This window comes from Eretmochelys imbricata, chromosome 5 (assembly GCF_965152235.1).
Source record: "Eretmochelys imbricata isolate rEreImb1 chromosome 5, rEreImb1.hap1, whole genome shotgun sequence".
Lineage (NCBI taxonomy): Eukaryota > Metazoa > Chordata > Testudines > Cheloniidae > Eretmochelys > Eretmochelys imbricata.
In genome coordinates, this window is record NC_135576.1 from 111,210,366 (window position 1) to 111,229,475 (window position 19,110).

Consider the following 19,110-nt stretch of genomic DNA (forward strand, 5'->3'; position numbering starts at 1 on the left):
CACCAGCTCATTGCTCTCCTCAAGCTGGGAATCACGCCTCTAGCTTGGAGTCTAGACATATCCTTAGACCAGTACTCTCCACGTTACATTCATCCACATCTAAAGACCTTTTGTGTGTAAGGTAGTTTAATTTTGAGTTTGTTGTTTACAATCATCATTCTGTCATGGAGAAATTGCCTTTTCTCAGTGCAATTTCAGCACTGTTCCTAAAGGAATGAAGCGGAGAGCACAACAGGTGTTCTCGTCAGGCAGGGCCATGCACATATAGCCATCATGGGGCCAGCTACCAATATACATGTGGTATGGGCTAGCAGGAGGATAGGCGCTCTAGAAAGCGAAGAGACGTGTTGGCCCTGCCATGTGGAAGAATCTGAATTTGAGTCATTAGCTTGGTCCCTTCTCTCCAGGCCCGGAGCTTAGATCTCCCCATCCTAAACCAGTCAGGATTGGCAGCATTGCAGCAGCAATGCATTCATGTGACTCAATAGAACAAGTACTTTGTGTTGCTCAGAAGTGAGAGCTATGTCTGCTGCAAGGGACAGCGCTGAAGAGCACCTCAGAGAGAGAGAGAGAGACATGTCACACTTTCCTTTTCTGGAGGGAAAGACGTTGCAATATTTGGTGTTGTGAGGATTCCTGGGGAAGTTTCTACTCAGAAAAAAGAATTGGGAGATGCTTAAAAAATGATAGCTCCAGGTGAGACCTGTTCTCTTGGGGTCATGATAGAGTCAGAAATGTTTCTGTCACCCCTGCTGAGCTGGAAGAAGGTGCTCTGATTATTTTCCTCAGAAGTTATCTTTTCTTAATGAACTTAAAGTCATGTACAGAATGCTGTGGTGACCTGCACTGAGATGTCTGTAATGAGCAGCAGTTTTAAAAATCTCCAAAGAAAGGGACCTAGGGTTGATTGTACTCATTGAAGTTGATGGCAAAGCTCCCAGGATTAGGCCATAGTCCTCTGAAATAGTTGAGAATCTCATTCCTTTTTCACACACTTATTCCTGTACAACATGGAGGTTAGGCTGTGATACCATATTGCTTAATGATACAGCACAAGGAGTTTTATTAACGGCTTGGTGAACTGGGATCTCTAAGTATGTGAGCTGTGGATGCAATTTGTTCCTCAAGAAGACAGGTTGCTTGTTGGACTGCAGCATCAGAAAGGCCTGCATTGGCATTGTCTCTGTCAATAACGACGTACTCCAGCAGAACCCACATTATCATCAGGACAGAAGACTGGCTCCTATCAACAAAAGAGCCCTGTGTTTAAACAGAAAGCATGTATGCCAAAGAGAAAAGGGGATATCAGTGGTGATATCCAAGTATGCTATGAAGTCATCACCATTGACAAAGAATCACATTCAGTGTAATGTGAAATAAGGGCAAATTAAATGCTCTCACTATTATAATACTTCACAGTCTGGGAGACCAGAGTGATACTGGAGGGCAGACTTTTTATATAACTTTCAACTTCTCAGAGCACATTTTTCTGAGGATGTTGGTGCAGAGTTGCCCTGACCATCTTGTGACATTGTGTTTTAACTTAAACTGTCCTGTGCTAGATAATTCTTAGATCTTCTGCTGGAATATTTTCCTGTTCTTCTGGAAAACCTGGCAACTTTTTCCCCTCAAAAAGTTAAATGAGCTAAATATCCAAGGGAGGGACCTGCAGGATTCCTACAGAGGGAATCAATAAATATTTCAGTAGGAATCTACTACAGTCGAGTTATTATTTTTTTAAAAAGTCACTTGCATTCTCACTTGTCAACACTAGCACTAAAATGCAACCCACAGATTTTACTGAGTGTCCAGGGGATAAGGCCAGAAACTTATTTTTGCTCTGGCAAAGTAGAGTCCACAGAAACAAACTGAAGCAAAACAAAGAAAAAAACTGTGAACAAAGTAACCAAGTAAAATAAAGGAAAAGAGTTAATAAACACTACAGAAGCCTTTTTCTTCTATAGCAGTTTTTTCCTCTCATCCTCTGCTTATAAGCCATTGGGGACTGTTTCCTGTTTAAATAGTGCCTATTATAGAACGTGACAGCTTCTGGATTTCTTTGTAACCAGAGAGCTAACCAGCTATGGCTTTCTGTTCCCAGACTCTTCTGTCCTCGTCTGTGGACTGGCCCCAATGGGTAGGTTGGCTATGTTCTGCTAATAATGATTGAGCCTGAAAAGGCAACATTTTTCACATAGGAAGGGTCACCTCTGATGATTTTCCTTTAAATCAAGGGTGGTTTCACAAGGAGGCTACATCTTTGTATCCTTTTGTATTTCTCTTTGCTGAGGTTTGCTTAGTAAATGTGAAGCCTCTAAACATGGGGTAACTTGAACCAAAGATGCATGATGGCCACCATGGGTTCCTTCTCTGACCACTGGGAATGTCAACAGCATTCTTCCTACTGCTATAACAGTAGCTGTTTTGTCTCCTGGGCTTTGATTCTGCAGCATGGTCTGGGTAGGTGGACCCCGGCATCTGCATGCAGCTCCTTGAGGTCATGGTCTGGGTTTAACAAAGGATTAATAAATAATAGGTAGAAAGGCAGAGCAAACTTAGATTGTAAACTCTTTGGGGCAGGGACCATCTTTCTGGTGTGTTTGTTCAGAGTCTACCACAATGGGACCCTAGGTCCATGACTGGGACTCTTAGGTGCAACTATAATACAAATAATGAATAATAATCGTGACAGTGGAAGATGGAGAGAAATATGGCAGCAATATTAAAATGCAATTCATTTTTAAAAAGTAATTATAGAAATGACTTTGTGGGGTTCCGTGTTTGTTTTGCAACAAATTCTATAGAAACTGTACTCGATTTACAAATCAAAAGTGTGTTTTCTTACTGCTAACTCTGCAAATTCACCTTGGAATCTGTATCGCAAACAGGGTTCTTTCGTCCTTGGACGTCATCACCACTAATAATCTGAGACAAAGGCTCTGCAAGCCAAATTCAGCTCTCATACTTACTATATTAAGGCTGTATTTTTTAAATATTTTAAAAATATTGAGAGAGACTGCAAGAAGTGCAAATGCAGAATGTAAGTGGACTGCATATCTGCACTGCAGATGCAGCCATGACCAGGAATATAAGGCATACAACTCAGTGGTCCCATAACTCAGTAACAAACATGGTGTGAGTTTGCAGAGTAACTTGGACCTTACTCCTATTTCATAACCAGACAAAAGTTCAAGGGCACGTAATATGTCAGCTTTATTATAAAACATGGTTAAGATCCAAATTGAACCCATGGGCCAGATCCTCAGCTGTTTGTAAATGGTCACAGCTCCATTGACTTCAATTGAGCTATGACAATTCACACAAATCAAGGCTTTGGCCCCTTATTTGTAACCAGCTTAGGGACAACAGTGTTGCTAATGGGGTCTTAGCAGTTTGTATTTGTAGTGTAGAGAGGGTCTTTGAAAAGCAGATTTATTTATAACTGGCTAGATTTGCAAGCTTACTTTTATCATATTATTTCCTGCACAAGATTTCTCAATGCTGAAAAGAAATGATTATGAAAACTTCTTACTCCAGGGCATTTGCAGGCAGGCAGGATTCAACCAGAACATGTCATTGCTGGTGCAGTTTTATTCCTGGAAAAGTCTGCTAAGCAGAGCCAGAGTTCATGTCCACCAGGGCAACATACACTCAGCTCCAAGTCATCTTCTCAGACCTTCCGTTTGGGATCTTTAAACTGCACGTAAGCAGTTTGCTCATTGTTAGCTCAGTTGTTAGCTCAATGGCCTTCTTTTCTCATGTAGTGTCTTGTAAAAATATTTTTAGGTATGTATCTAAATGTCAGGAGTATCCCAACTCTTCCAGCTTATTTTGCTGTCAGTTCAGTCAAATATGGTGATGGGAAGGAATCCAACGCAGCACGAAGTATGGGACTTCAGCCTAAAATGCAATATTGAATCTTTACCTCTGAGCAGAGCCATTGTGATGCATCCAGAGAACAATACAGTCTGAGCCAACTAAGGCTGAGCTGTTGTTGTTCTGGCTTTTTCTTGTTGGGCTGTTTCTTAACTAACCCCAAAAGGAGAGTTAAAAGTCAGCTCAGCTAAGGGTGTGCACTGTCAGAAGATGACACACTTGGTAACATCTGTTGTGCAGAGAGCAAACACCATTGTTGATCAAACTGGTGATTTCCCCAACGTTGTAGGGTGTGCAAAGTAGCTGTCATCTTCCTTATATTATACAAAGTCTGGGGTGCCTCCAAGGCTTGACATGATGTATTCAAGCGTCTCATTCTATTAAAAGTACTACAGCGATAAGCCCCATAGAAATGCCTATACAAATAAATAAGGGCCTGATCCAAAACTCACTGACGTAATGGCCTTTGCGTTGATTTCCATGGGTTTGGGATCAGGCCCAAAATGAACGGCATGATTGCTACTTGTGACATTTTATGCTATAGCATATCGCAGTGCACAGATTGTCCCAGCACTGTGAGAGCATGCTGAAGGGATTAGAAACTCCAAGAATTCCAACTTGCAAAGTTTATACTTCATCACTCTATCTGGGTGGGAGAAGGCAGGTTTTCCTTACCCCACCCTTTGTGAAATGGGCAGGGATTTCATCTCCCTATATCCTATGTTCTCTTGAGATCTATGAAAGTCAGGGCTAGAGTTGATAAAAAACCAGAATTTCCATCCAAGGGAAACTCCAATTTTTTGGCATTTGTTTTTGTCATGGATTAAATGTAGAAATTTCAAAACTTTTTGTGGAATGAAAATCATGCAATATTATCATTCAGAAATGTCAAAAAGTGTTTTGGTTCAAGTCATGGCTACATTAATCTCTGCCCACCTGAGCAGTCGTGGGGCTTCAGGGGAGCTGTAGTTCAAGTGCTTCATGGCCCCATTCTCCCTCATGGGCCAAACTCTGGCCATACTACATCTCCAATGGTACACTTTTCAGTAGTTAGTCCTGATGACAGATGGTTGGGAATAATCTGCCTGGGGGCCCTATGCCTTGGCAATACTCCATAGCTATTTCAGCCCAACTGAACCTGGACTCGATGGCAGAAGGATTTATCTAGGAATTGTGCTCCTATTACTGCACTGATGTCCATTACCCCAGAACCTCTTCTCTGGAATTGATTCACATTACAGAGATGGAGAAGGAAGAGAAAGAGTGCTGACTGAGTGAGCATTGCATTTCTGGGGATACAATGCCATGGATAGTGGTTATATCCATAGCCCTGCTCTCACCCTCTTTCTGCTCTTGATCCTTGCAGAGGACCTCGTGAGGTCCTAGGGAGGTGAAAATAATGTTACAGAGCTGGCACGCCCCTACCCTAACTCCACCAGATCTAGATTCCCTCTGCTAGTGGAGGAAGGAATGATTATACTCATAGATGAGTTGCTTCAGCCTCTTTGGTATTTCAGGAGCTCTGTGTTTTTTTAAGTTGACTTACCATAGTCAAGTACAGACCCAACTTGTACAGTTTCTTTCCTGTAAACTCCACAAAAGGATTTTATACATCTTTTTTCGTCCTAAAGAATCACCAAGCTCATTACAAACTCTGCAGAAATCATTTCTCCCCATTCCCCCCAAGCCACCTCACTTAAATACAGATACTTCTGGGGAATGGAACGTGGCAGCCATTTAACAGATAACACATCTGTTTTCCCAGGCTTTTCCTCGAGCAGGAAGGGGTGAAGAATGAGATGGAGGGAAAGTTTTTTCAGGGGGGAACATTTTTAATTTTGGTCCAGTTGTTGTCTTGAAAGGAACAATTGGTCCAGTCCATCTGCTATAAGGATTTTTTTATTATAACCTTTAAAAGGGGCCTGGAGTTTTGGATGGGGATATTTTAAATACTTTGACATAAATAACTTAGAGTACAACAAAACTGGGCAGCAATTTAGGAGAAGAACTGAAGAAAATACTATGTCCAGGTAAAACTGCAGAGGAATTTACTCAGGCAGAATATAATGATCTAAACTAGAATTTGGCCAGGACAGTGAGGTTAACACCTCTGATCTTGTATACGGTGCCATAGGATTTTTAGTGAATACAAGCGGTTAGAGAACGCCATTTTGTCCCATTTAAAATACAGCACTTCCAGCAGAACAGTGCCTTGCTGGGTCAATGACTCCATATCGTCTCAAAAAGAATAATGAATCACAAACACAACTTCCTCCAGCACCTGAGGTTTTCCTTGGCAGTCTTCCATCCAAGTGCTGACCTGGTCCAACATTGCTCAGTTTATAAATGAGATATCATAAGATCACAGCCAGAGGTGATATGACTGTTGATGAGTCACAAGCAAAGTTATGAAGGCTTAAGGGGATAAAAGTTGATGTTGAAATTGGATGGATGGAACAGAATTTGTTTTTATATCCAGGCCCTTTCACACCAAAAGGAATTCAGATGTGCTTTGCAGTATGAGGTATGCGTGGGCACATTTAGATTTGCATTCCATTGTGGAGCATACCTTTAAATTATTGTGTGGTGCCAGGATCGAGGAAGGGGAAATGCCTGCAGTTCCTCTGGCATCAGGATCTTCAACAGGAGCCTTTTTGCCTAGTATGTAGGTGTGGGCTGTTATCCAGCTCCATGCAAAAGTATTTCAATCATGCAGTTGTATCTGTCTGATTTCATATCCTAGTGTCCTAATACGGGAGAAAAAAAACATATATAGCCTGACTGGTCAGTTGTAATTCACACTTTTTGTTGTTTCAGTGCAAGTGTGTGTGTGGATATTTGTTTCAGAATCAAAGTGTCCACACACAGAATATGTACTGAAATAACAAAAGGTGCCAATTAAAGCCAGCTTAGTTATTTTGTACAAGTTTGCATGTAGACGAGGCCCTAGACTTATGGTCAAGATTGACAATGTAAAATTAGGTCTATTATGGCTCCACCCACAGGATTCATAAACCTATATGCAGAAGCTTCAAATGGAGTAAGTAGTTTCCACTCAGGTTAGAAGTAACTTTATAAACTTGATTATTTCATCTTTATCTGCTACACAGCTGAACAGTGTCTCTTTCTATCTTGGCAGTTTTTGTACATGTATATCTGATCAAAAATGTTTAACATTTACCCCGTGGCCTTTGTTAGCTTCTATAGAGTCATTATGGCTTCACACATAAATATATATGCCAAATTGAACAGGGTTGAAGTGGGTGAAGTCAAAGAAATTGTCTGGTTCTGTCTAGTCTGAATTTGACCCTATTGTGTTTTAAAATAAGTCTACATAGTGTGTTGTGACTAACATTAATTGAAGGAGCTTTCATGGTACAGGGAGTAATATCATTATTATTACTGTGACACTTTGCGGGTTCACGCAGACCAGTAAGGGGTTGTCACCATGTGACCTGTAACCCTGGGTGCCTCTGTGCTGTGCAGGTTTAGATCAGAGCCCTGACAGCAGCAGCCTCTTCGCAGCACAATGGCCTCAGCCCAACTTCCACTAGCCTGGTTACTCCTAGCAGGGTGACACCAACAGCGCTTCTGGTCCTGATCCCCCCCCACAAAAAACCATCTCCCGTGCAGCGTCCAGTGCCTCTCACTGGATACTCACAGAAGATATTAAGTTTACTGCCTCCAAACAGGCAGAGTGCGCCAGCCTGTTCGTTTAGCTGAGGACTTCACCCCTCAGTTTAGTATACAGCACTGAGATGGTTTTGTAGTAAAACCAAGAATATGTTCATTAACAAAGAACAGATATTTAAGTTACAATAAGTAGAACAGAAAACACAGGTATGGTTATAAGTCAAACAAAACATGCTTTCTCGTGACTAAAACTTAATTTCAGCACTTTATAATCTTTATCCAAGCAGGTTTCTCACCTGTAGTCAATTCCAGCTATTCTTTGTTGTTAGGTTAAGAGGATCCACTTTTCGTGATCTCTTAGGATGCTGCTCATCCTTTGTCCCCTATCATGGATGCCAAAATGGCTTTCTGCCTTTGCTTATGTTTCCCAAAGTCTATTGTCTCCATTTCAAGAACCAAGAAGGCTTCCTGAGGGTGTAGGCTCCATCCCCTATGATCTTTAAGAGGTCTTTCCCCCTGCTGGTTTAGCTTTATGGCTCTGTTTCCTTTCTACGTAGATTGCTTTTCATTGTCCTCCAAAATGAATTTCAATTAAATTTCAGTGAATAGGCAGGAAGACAGGCAAAACAGCTTTCCTTTGTCTAGGACAGGCTGTGTGTATGCCCTGCTTGCAAAACCCCTTCTGAGACCATATTTCCATCACACATCTCTAATTCTTTATACACCTCCATACACATTTTTGACCAGCATGTTACTAGTTTGCATATGATACCTAACAGGACACTTTTTAAAATACAGGTTATGAAAAAAATGTGTTGGGGCAGTGAGTATGTCAGGCCTGATGTTGGTTATGGTACGGTGTGCCCTCTGCCAGTTGGGACAGTAATTGAGGGCCAATTACTACACAATTTTTAAGTTTTAAAAAAAAAAGAGAAAAAGAGAGAGAAACTAAACCACTAAAAAGTTAATATTAAGTCATAACATTAAACGGGTTCCACATGTTTCCCAGGAGAGCATAAAGGGGGAGCTGACAAAAATAATTGGAACACCCCTTGTTTCAGCAAAGCCCAGCAGAACACAAACAACCATATGCACATATAAGTCAGGGACTTGTGTCTAAAAACCCATTTGCATGCACCATTATTGTAGTGCTCAGTAACCCAATTTGCACATGTACATGTGTGTTTTTATGAGCCCAGCTGATGAGCATACATTTTTACAGCCGCACCTGTTATAATCGCCTTCTAAAATTTGGCACTTTGAATTTAAGTGAAGCCCACGGAAGCATGCAGATTTAGCATTAAGGTTAACACTTTATTCATAACTCACTACTGTTTACATCTATTCTAAATTTAGCACAAACACTGTAGAAAAGAATTTTATGTACAAGCCTGGTCCATGGCTGGCTTTGGAAGCCAGAGTGCTAGGAGGCCTTTCATGCTTATTTAATATGTGTAATATGGACTTGCTTATTTTCTTGGCTTTAAAGCAATGTTGGGTGAAACTCCATAATTTCATGTCCAGGATCAGTTCAGATAAAAGACCAAATTCACCCCAGGCTTAAAAAAGTTTAAATCCCATTTACTTCAGTGGGCACTACAGGTTGTTTAGGAGCCTACATCTGGATTTAGGACCCCAGTTTGTTCACCCAAATTTAAAAATTTTAACTAAAATGATTTGCCCAAAGAGAGAGAGCCTATTGCAGAGCTGGGAATAAAATCCAGATCTCCTGGCTCTCAGTTCTTTGTTTTAACTATTCTTCCCCTCCTTCATCAAATCCTTAACATTATCCGAATACAGGCTTTGATTGTGTGGAGTGGGATTATTGTCAAATGTAATTAAAACCACATGGTTTTCCCAACTGCATATCAGGTAAGACACCACTGAGATCACAGCAGAGCTTTTTAGTTATCTGTTCTGTAAGTATCTATCAGTCTAACTAGAATCATATATTTTTCTTTACAAACCTTTTAAAAATGTTATCTCTGATAGGACCGTTACCAAGAAGCATTCACAAGACCCTAAAAAAATCAACATGCTTTTTCTTTCTCTGAACTGCAAAAGCCATTTAGTGCAGACCTGCTGAGTATCTAGCTCCTGAGTTCAATTCAAGCTCTCAGCCAGATTCATTCAGATTCTTTCATTGCTAATGTACTTTATGGCCCTCTGGGGATGATGTGAGAGAAATTTGGCGGTAATTAGCTGCAGAGATGGATCCAGCAGTCCGTAGGTGCTCAGTTTGAACTGCACATCTTTCTTTCTTGTCAGATCGTTGGCTGTGATCACCAGCTGGGAAGCACTGTCAAGGAAGATAACTGTGGGGTCTGCAATGGCGATGGGTCCACCTGCCGGCTGGTTCGAGGCCAGTTTAAATCCCAGCTCTCAGCAAATAAACGTAAGCTGTTGACTTTAACCTCAAAGGGAAGAACAAGCCTTCTGAACTGAAAGTGGTGATGAGGTGTCAGAGGGACAAGTAGGCGGGTAAAGTGCCAACTTTCCTCTTCTTAGTGAAGTACACAAGCCTCTTAAAGGCTAGATTGTCCCCAGGCCTTACTAAGCCATGCAGGTGAGTAAGGTGGAGTCAGGCCATGTCCTCCCCATCCTCAATAACCCCTCCTTGGCCAAGTAAGGACTGCTCAGATTGTGGTGCTCTGCAGAGGGAAGAGAGTGGGAAAGCCTCTCTTTCTTGCCCGTTACTCCCCCTTTCGAGGTAGTGGGTAGGGAATGGGAAGAATGTTGGCTTCATCCACTTCACTCACTACTCGGGTTAGCTGGTTGGGCACATAGCCTGGAGTGTGTTGCATCCTGACTAAGGGTGAAGAAGTAACTTATGTCACCCCACCAGTACCAGAGGGAGCGGAGGAGGAATTGGCATGTCTTTCTGGGCACATTTCTACACCAGAGCTCCTCTTGGGATGGTATAGCTATGCTTTACGCTATCAGCTGAGTCTAACCCTAAGGGAGCTCATGCTTTGTCCTACAATTCCTGCACGTTCTTTACGCTTTCAGTGAGTTCCATTGGAGTTACATGAGCCAGCTCTATATTTTTATCATTCTTTTTTTTTTAATGCTACATGGTATGTGATCTAAAAGTTTTAAATAACACTGTAATTTCGTGTGAGGGTGTGTACATACATTTGTGGATTCCTGTTGGATATCTTGCTCTTTATATTTGCATTTGGTTTCTGTGGGAACAATAAGAGGCGTTTGTTTACAGAATCATCTTTGCTCTGTCAGAGAATAACTTGTTAAGCAGGGAGCACAGCACACACCACTCATTAACACAGTGACCTTCTGGATCTTAATGTGCTAACTGAGGCAGGAGGGAGAGGGCTGAGACCTTCTGTTGTATGGAGGAGGGAAAAGAATCATCTGTGGAAGGAGTTGGCGTTGTTGAGGTAGGACTGCGTCTGGCAGAGCCGAGGGAATAATTCATAAAGCAAGGAGTGGAATCTCACCTCTGAAATGTTCATGAGCAGATTGTGCAGTCCTCAGACTTGAAATCACTTCTGAATTTATTTACAAATGTATGTTATGAATAGCTCATATTTATTATCATTTATTTGTACTGTGGTAATACTTAAAGGCCCCCATCGAGGATCATGGTACAAGGATCATGTTGACACTGTACAAACACGTAACTAAAATGCAGTCCATGGTCCAAAGAGCTTGCAATTAAGTATAAGACAAGAAACAACAGGCAGATACATGTATGTGGTGGAGAGGTACAAGGTAACCTCTCTCCATTATCATTCAGCATGCATCAAACGTCTGACAAGAAAAACCAGGTTAAGAAACTCAGTTAGACCCAGTTCCCCTCTTGGATTTTCCTGTGTGACTTCCAGAGGAACAAACTGGAGTCATGCATAGAACTGAGGGAATAATTGATTTAACCAACATTTGCAAATATTTTCAGTTGCCCCAAAACTGTGTTTTTCAGCAAATTTACTATTTGACCAAAAATTTCACCCAGTGCAAGTCATGCATGCCTGTTTGAAGACAGAATTAGGCCCTTAGGCCCTGATCCTGCAAGCACTTAAGCACATGGATAACTTTACTCATCTGAATAGTCCCACTGAAGTTAGTAGGACTAATTCCAAGAGTAAAATGTATACATGTACTTAAGTGTTCACAGGATCAGGGCCTCATCTGTTCTCTGGGATGGGTGGTGACTTTTGAGTAGTGGCCAGTTTAATCTCAGGCCTCAGGGCCGGTGTAACAACTAGGCGGCCGCCTAGGGCACCAAGATTTGGGGGCATCAAAAAGCGGTGCCCCCCAATTTTTTTTTTATACTCTTGCTTAGGGGCAGGTACCTGTTAGTCTCCAGTGCTTGGGCCGCACTAGGGCCAGCGGCCTCTTCACCTCAGAGTCTCCCCCGCTTGCCCGGGGGCCACTCCTCTTCTCAGGCTCCCCGGCCCTGCCGTATGGTGCAGAAGCCTTCGAAACAGCAGCAGCAGCAACAGTGCAGACTCTCCTGCCCCATGGCGGGCTATGCTGCCCGCCTGCCCCTGCTGCTGCGGAGGCTGCCGCCACCCTGGGCTTGGGCCACCCGGCTCCCCCCCCCCGAGCGGCACCCGGTTCCTGCTGCTCTTGGCCGGCAGGTGCAGGGCCCCAGCCGAGCCCGGCCCCTTACGTCTCCTCCATAGTGCCTCCCCCCCCGGCTCGCATCCTCCCAGGTGGCCGCGGCGGCAGCGTCCGGGGAGCCTGAGAGGAGGAGTGGCCCCCGGGCAAGAGGGGAGACCTCTAGGTGAAGAGGCTGCTGACCCTGGCGCAGCCCGAGCGCTGAAGACTGACAGGTACTTGCCTCTGCCCCATCCCAGCACCGCCTGCCCTCCAGCCCAGTGCGTGTTACATGCCCCACCAGCCTCAGTGCCCTGCCCCATACTCTCAGCCACCCCAAGCTCACTGTGACACAAGCAGCCCTTGGCAAAGGGCCCCCGATCTTCACAAACAGCTGTCACCGCAGGCCTGACAAACTCGCTGCACCCCACATGTGTCTTACGGGGCACTTACCCACAAAGAGGAATGTGGAAGGGATCTACACAAGGCTGGTGACTTGTCAAGAGTGAGAATCTTTGTGAGATGTGTGCATATTGAAGGAATAATGTATTTACCTTAAAAGTCTGCTTTATAGACTTGGAGTAGAAATTAGTCACCAGGGGATAATGGCCCTTTGGGGCAAGGGGGATTTGTCACCCTGCCTAACCTGGCTGGTGATGCAATGCAAGGCTCAGTTGCTTAGCTTTGCACAATAGTAAGACTTTGAATGGGACACCATCAGAGACAATGGCAAATAGAAACGCCTTAAAGGTAAAAAAGAAACATTACAACAGCCGTTACGTTTTCTGACAGGTTGTTTATAATGCTAAGTTTACTAGTTTTCGGAGATTGTCGGACTGGGGAGGGGAAAGTGGGGGGGGGGGGGGCGCGCAAGGTGGAAGTTTCACCAAGAGCGCAAAATATCCTTGCACCGGCCCTGTCAGGCCTTCTCTTTAAAAAGAATTGCTTGGCCCAGGAAGGACACATTTCCTTTCTCATGCTTCTTTCCTGTGTCCCCCAGGAACAACTCTGAGGGCAGCAATAAGAGACTTTTGAGCCATGTTGTTATGTGAGACAGGAAAAATCAGTAGGCGCGTATGTGAAGCAGGTGGCTAGAAGTCATCGTAGGTGTCCCATGGGCATGTATATGATTTTATTTCCCTTAATGTAAGTTGGAACACTTACAAACACGCATTTCTCAGGATGTGCAGGAGGAATTGGGCAGCGGCTTTTTTGTACTGTGCCAAGAGTTGCTGGAAATGGTTTATTTTCTCAAAACCATCCCAAACGTGCTGTTGTGCTCGTCACACTGAATTCATTTTCTCTTGGTGCTTGTATCCAACTCTGTTCTCCACACTGTTTATACCATGCAGATGGGTGAGGAAAGGATAATGCCAGAAAGGGAAGAAGTTCACAGAACTTTAAAACAGTTAGCACTTGCTACGGAAATGGCTTCCTCAGTATTTATAGGGACAGTCTATCTGTGCCAAAGGCATCAGCAATTGAAATGCAGCAGGGTAGGAAAAGATGTGTCCTTGATTTCCCACCTGCATTTTTCTACAGGAGAAACCCCTGTGCCGATGCCCTTTTTCGCCCATTAAAATAATTAAAAGATCTTGGTACAAAAGAGTGCATTCATTCTTCAGGTCCTGAAGAAGAATTCTGTAAAGTTGGAAAGTTTGTACCTTTTACCAACAGAAGTTGGTCCAATAAAAGATATTACTTTATCTACCTTGTCTTTCTCATATGCTTCAAATGTAGTTACAGCTCCCCCATCCTTATACAATACTACTAGATAATGTGCAGGAGAGGGTGATTATTTTTCTGATCCTGCCCTTAAGCATGAGTATTGTTGATAGGACTGTGCAGACTTTTTGCATCAAAACCCAAAGCCAGGAGAATTGATCTGACTTTGGATTTCTATGCATGGTCGTGAAACATCAAGAGTTGGGTGATCATGGACTTTTGAATCCCCTTCACAATTCTTCTGTCTCCCTCCACCCAGCAAGCCAGGGGCTCCCCCTTCACAATATCTCTATGTATCTTCTGAGGAAGAAGCCAGAGGCCTCATATTCTTCCCACCCTCTCTCCATTCAGCTTCATAGGGCAGCCAGTTGACCCTCTTCTCGCCACATTGTTTGTCTGTGAGTTCAGTCACCAGGTGTTCTTCCACTCCCACCATGTCTCTTCTTGGGGACAAGGGAGAAATGTGTCCACTTCCCTTCTCCTCCTCATAAGCCCCAAGAATGGTACTACAGTCTTGCTGCTGCTTTACATAAGCTGAGACTTTCCAGGATGTTATGATAATAAGGAATCCCCTAGAGAGATGCCATTTCACAAAGAATGTGCTATGATTTCACATGGAGAAGAAGCAATAGGAGCAAATGAATTATATCCCTAGTAATAAAATGGAGAGAGAAAGAATGCAAAGAAGTTATGTGATATAATCTGAGTGGTCTTTAAACAATAAGATTTTCCAATTGTTCCATGGCACATTAGTAGGTCTTTAATTTGAAGACTCTGTTCAAGGTCTCCTGCCACTAATCACAGTTTTCAAAATCTGTTGGGACAATTTTCTCTATTTTCTTCAGCACAAAACTCATAAAACAAAGGGAACGCTGTCAGTGTGAGCTACTGAACAATAACAATAAGCTTCCTAATACAGATGGGGAGGTCTAGTGATTTTTTTAAATATAGCATTTTTAAACAGAATATTAACATTTTTGGAAATGTGATACTATATTCTGTTTTCTGAAACCCACTCAGAAAATTGGATGAGCAGGGAAACTACGTGTCATAGTCATGAGCCTCATGCAAGAAAAGATACTTATGCTACTGGGTTCCTTAAACATTATTGCCACAAGGGTAACAGGGAAATCAGTTAATATACAGTGAAACAGGTAAGAATCTATAGCAGGTCAAATAATTGAACAAGAACCTATGTGTAAAAATGAAAGAAACGTGTGTTTGCTGTCATGAATGATACCAGGTACACACCCATGCAGGATACATTACACAACACAGTTGACTGTTTTAACTTCAGTTTTCCAAAGGTCTCAGAAGACACCTGAAGCCTTTGGATAATATTGGGTTAGGGTAATAGAGAAAATTGTCCCAGCAGATTTTGAAAACTAATTAGCATCAGGAAACCTTGAACAATACTCTTCAAATCCTCTGGGCTGCTCCCCCAGTTACAGACACTAGCTGGCTTCACCAAGTCTAGCTGGCTTTGAAGCTTCTCTTTTGCAAAGTGTAGGAGCTCCATGAGACTGGAGCTTTAGCCCTGCAGCACTTAAGGGTTCTGCACAATTGTGCTGCAGAAGAGATCAGTCCAGTACTGTTGGACCCCAGCTCAGACTTGTGCTGCTTCTAGGATCTGGTAGTAGAGTATTTGGGAGATCTTTTGGACAATAGCTTCAGTAGACCCTTAGGGACATATCCAAAGTTTTGATAAGACAGTGTTCTAGTTAACCAGGGTTTGGATAATCAAATTTTGATTGAATGAACTTACTATCATTACTGTATAAAAGAATCCCTGTCTTTTTCTCCTCTGGCTTCCCACTCCTCCTACTCCGCCTCTCCTTGCCATGCATGTACACATACTGTCAGCTCTTATTTGGCCACTGTTCCACAAAAACACACTGGCATCAGCTGATAAAAGATCCTTTAGGACATCAGCAGGGAAGCTTGCTGAACTTTTTCCCAGCACTGACAGTCCTAAATTGATTATGACTTAATGGCTCCCAAATATTTTCCCTAGGAAGAAAGCTTTCTTTAGTGATATTCCAACCAATCATATATGAAAGCTGTATCTTCTATTCAGGATTTCACTCATGCTATGAAAGCTGCACCAGGCCAAAAAAGGGAACAGTTTTGTGGTGTCTGGACCAGATGAGATTCACGGCCTATTGATCGGGCAGCTAGATAGAAAGTATTGTAAATACTGAACTGGTCTTACATCTACAAGTCTAGACGGTGACATGACTCAGTGAACTGAGTTACAAGACTTTAACTTGGCTTATAAACAAACTCCATAACTATACACTGAATTTGACAGAGGTGCTAATATCTGGTCATCAGAGGGTCATACAGTAGTGTGGACACTGAATCACTTTTTGCAAGAGAATAAGGGTGGGGAATCATGGGGGGGAGCCCTTTGAAGGCTGAACTGAGCACACTGAGGGCTAAAATGGAGAGTTTGTCTTTGCTTGCACTTTCCATGACCTATGGGTAAACAGAGACTTTCTATTTTCAGCACTCTCAGTCCATTAAATTTTATGAACATACATTTGTACTAAAAATGTTCATAGATGTAATTTTAAAGGCTCCATCAACCTTTTTCCCACTGTCTGCAGCATTTTAAATATATCTACGAAGAACCCAAAGCTTTCCTTTATGGAAAATCATTGTGAGGCAGTGTCATACAGTGGATAACTTTTTGGCTGTTATGATTATGAATAAAACAGAAGAGAGAACAGAGCACATGTCATCTTCTTGAGCCTGCAGACCGAAAGAATAGTTCTAAGAGATGTTTGAACTGCCCTAATCATCGCAACAGGGCATTGATTCTGAACCACAATAATGACAATTAAAATGTTGACCTTGTTAACTATTTCATGATTAGTTATTTTGAATAAAAATGCTCAGCATTCTAGGATCCAGGGTTGGGCCTGAGTACTGTAAATTTTTTTATTTTCCTTGCCTATGTCTGACTGCTGTTCAGAAAGTCCCAGTGACAGTACAGATCTTCCTGTTAGTTTCAGAGTAACAGCCATGTTAGTTAGTCTGTATTCGCAAAAAGAAAAGGAGTACTTGTGGCACCTTAGAGACTAACCAATTTATTTGAGCATAAGCTTTCGTGAGCTACAGTTCACTTCATCGGATGCATACTGTGGAAAACACAGAAGATGTTCTTATACATACAAACCATGAAAAAATGGATGTTTACCACTACAAAAGGTTTTCTCTCCCCCCACCCCACTCTCCTGCTGGTAATAGCTTATCCTCTGCAAATTTCAGCTTTGAGGGGGACAACACTGTTGTCATTCCTGCCCTCAACGGTCAGCATCAAGTTCGAGAGGCGCGGGGGAGACAGGAAGCAGAGAGAGTAGGAGGGAACAGCCTGAGGCTGCTACTGAGTGCAGCTGAGCACTCTCCTGCCTGCCTGGCTTAGCTGCTGATTAGCGGGAAGGTGGGGAATCTGCTCTCTGGAGCCACAACACTCTCCCCTCTTTAGTACCCCTGCAGAGCACCAAGATGCTATTCAGATAGTTGGTTCTTTAGCATCATTGATCTAACAGCAGCATGTAAACTGCAGGAGAGAGCAGATTAGTGACTATTGCCTTGGACTCATTAAGGGTGCAATCTGGCTCCCATTGAAGTCCGTGGCAAAGCTCCCAGTGACTTCAATGGTGCAGGATCAGGCCCCAAGAGCCTGTTTATGCTGAAGGTCTAATGGGCCCGTGTACTACCATGGCTTGTTGTGGGTGGTATGGAAAGGAAAACACAATTATACCACCAAGTAGGGGCATGTCTTAGTAGGGTCTGCTGTGAGATAGAGAAGGAGTTGCAGAGTTTAGCTGGGAGATCATGTGGCATGCAAAGGCATATGGAAGGGAAAGGGTTTTGAGGGTTCAGCTGGGAGAGGATCATGTAGTATGTGAAGGAACAGGGAGTTCTAGAGTTCAGTGCTTTGACTTTTCCCTTTGAGCATTTGAATATTTTTATACTTCCCTAATTCAGCACAAATATATATGCCAAAATAATTTGGAAGAGTAAGAGATGCTTTGTTTTAATTGGAGGTCAGGTGAAATAAAAAGCTATCAGTCCCACTTTAGACACTTGGGTAACAGTGGAGTATAAATGAAATCAGTAGGTTGGAATGTGAACATCCCTTTAAGATGACTGCTGACCTTTGCTTTTTGTCGGAACTTGCCGGAGAGAGGACGAGGGGTTATGGTACCAAAAGCTTGGCTTTTAATTTTCCCGCGAACAGCTCTTTCAATGCTTGGTTGAAGACAGGAGGGTGTCCTTTGCTTACTGACTCCATGCATTTTTGCATTTCTCTGCAGCGGAAGATACTGTTGTCGCTGTTCCCTATGGAAGTAGGCATGTTCGTCTAGTGTTGAAAGGACCTGATCACTTACGTAAGTAGAAAAAGCCGGTGTGGTGTTGCTTTATAAGATCCTTGGTATCCTCTGGTGTTTTATTTACAACAGGAATGTCTGGTTTCTTTCTCTCAAATCACTGATTTCAACACGGGACAGAATTCTGCCTTCGGGTGCTCTGGACAATCCCAGTGAAATCAGTGGACTTGCACATGCATCAGAGAGTAGAATGTGGCCAAAGGCTCAGACTTTTTCTGTCCCTCCACAGTTTTTCAACCGTTTCTGTGTATTCATCTTTTGGCTGACTCATTCGATGCCAAGCACTTCTGTTTTAAAAAAAAAAAAAAAAAATCCCACTGACTGCAGAAATACTGAGGAGGTTAGAGTACAGGCTTCTCTGCTGCTGAGCTCTGTCATCAAACTGCTCGTGAGTTTAGCACATGCTTCTGTTCTTCTTTAAATCTCTTGCTCTCTTTATCCCACATGCACCCTATTCATCCACAGTGAGAAGAATGGAAAGGATACACATGTGTAGAGCCAAACTGTTCAGTTAAGGAGTCACCCTGCCCCAGAGGGGATGAGCCCACTGACTGGACTAACCCTTTCATGGTTGCAACATCTGCAGCTGGTGTGGAGGGAGCAGGAGAGGGGACGATGGCCCTACTTCCTCCCTGCACTTTTTGGAGTGCCATGTACCCCAGACTGTGCAAGCAGAGAACATTCTCTGCATTCAGGAGAACACAAGTTCTGTGTCATACAGTGGATAACTTTTGACTGGTCTGTGAGCAAGGACACAAGACAGGGCGGGAAAGCCCTTTGCACTCTTCCCCTCTCTTGCATACCTATGCAGTAGCCAACCACCTGCTGCCTCTTTTTCAGCAGTGGCACTGAAGATAGATCAAAATGCAAGTGAGCCAAGTAATCTTCCCCTGCTTTTATAGAAGAAAATACTGCA

The 19,110-nt window shown here is 43.0% G+C and overlaps 1 protein-coding gene across 1 annotated transcript in view; it reads left to right on the forward strand.

The window, feature by feature from the left end:
* Positions 1 to 19,110, forward strand: part of ADAMTSL1 (ADAMTS like 1) — a 689,739-nt gene that overhangs the window by 495,648 nt on the left and 174,981 nt on the right. Inside the window, exons 8-9 of the mRNA XM_077816448.1 lie at positions 9,778 to 9,904; positions 18,120 to 18,194. Of these exons, the coding sequence (XP_077672574.1) occupies positions 9,778 to 9,904; positions 18,120 to 18,194 (202 nt within the window). The remainder of the gene's footprint in view (positions 1 to 9,777; positions 9,905 to 18,119; positions 18,195 to 19,110) is intronic.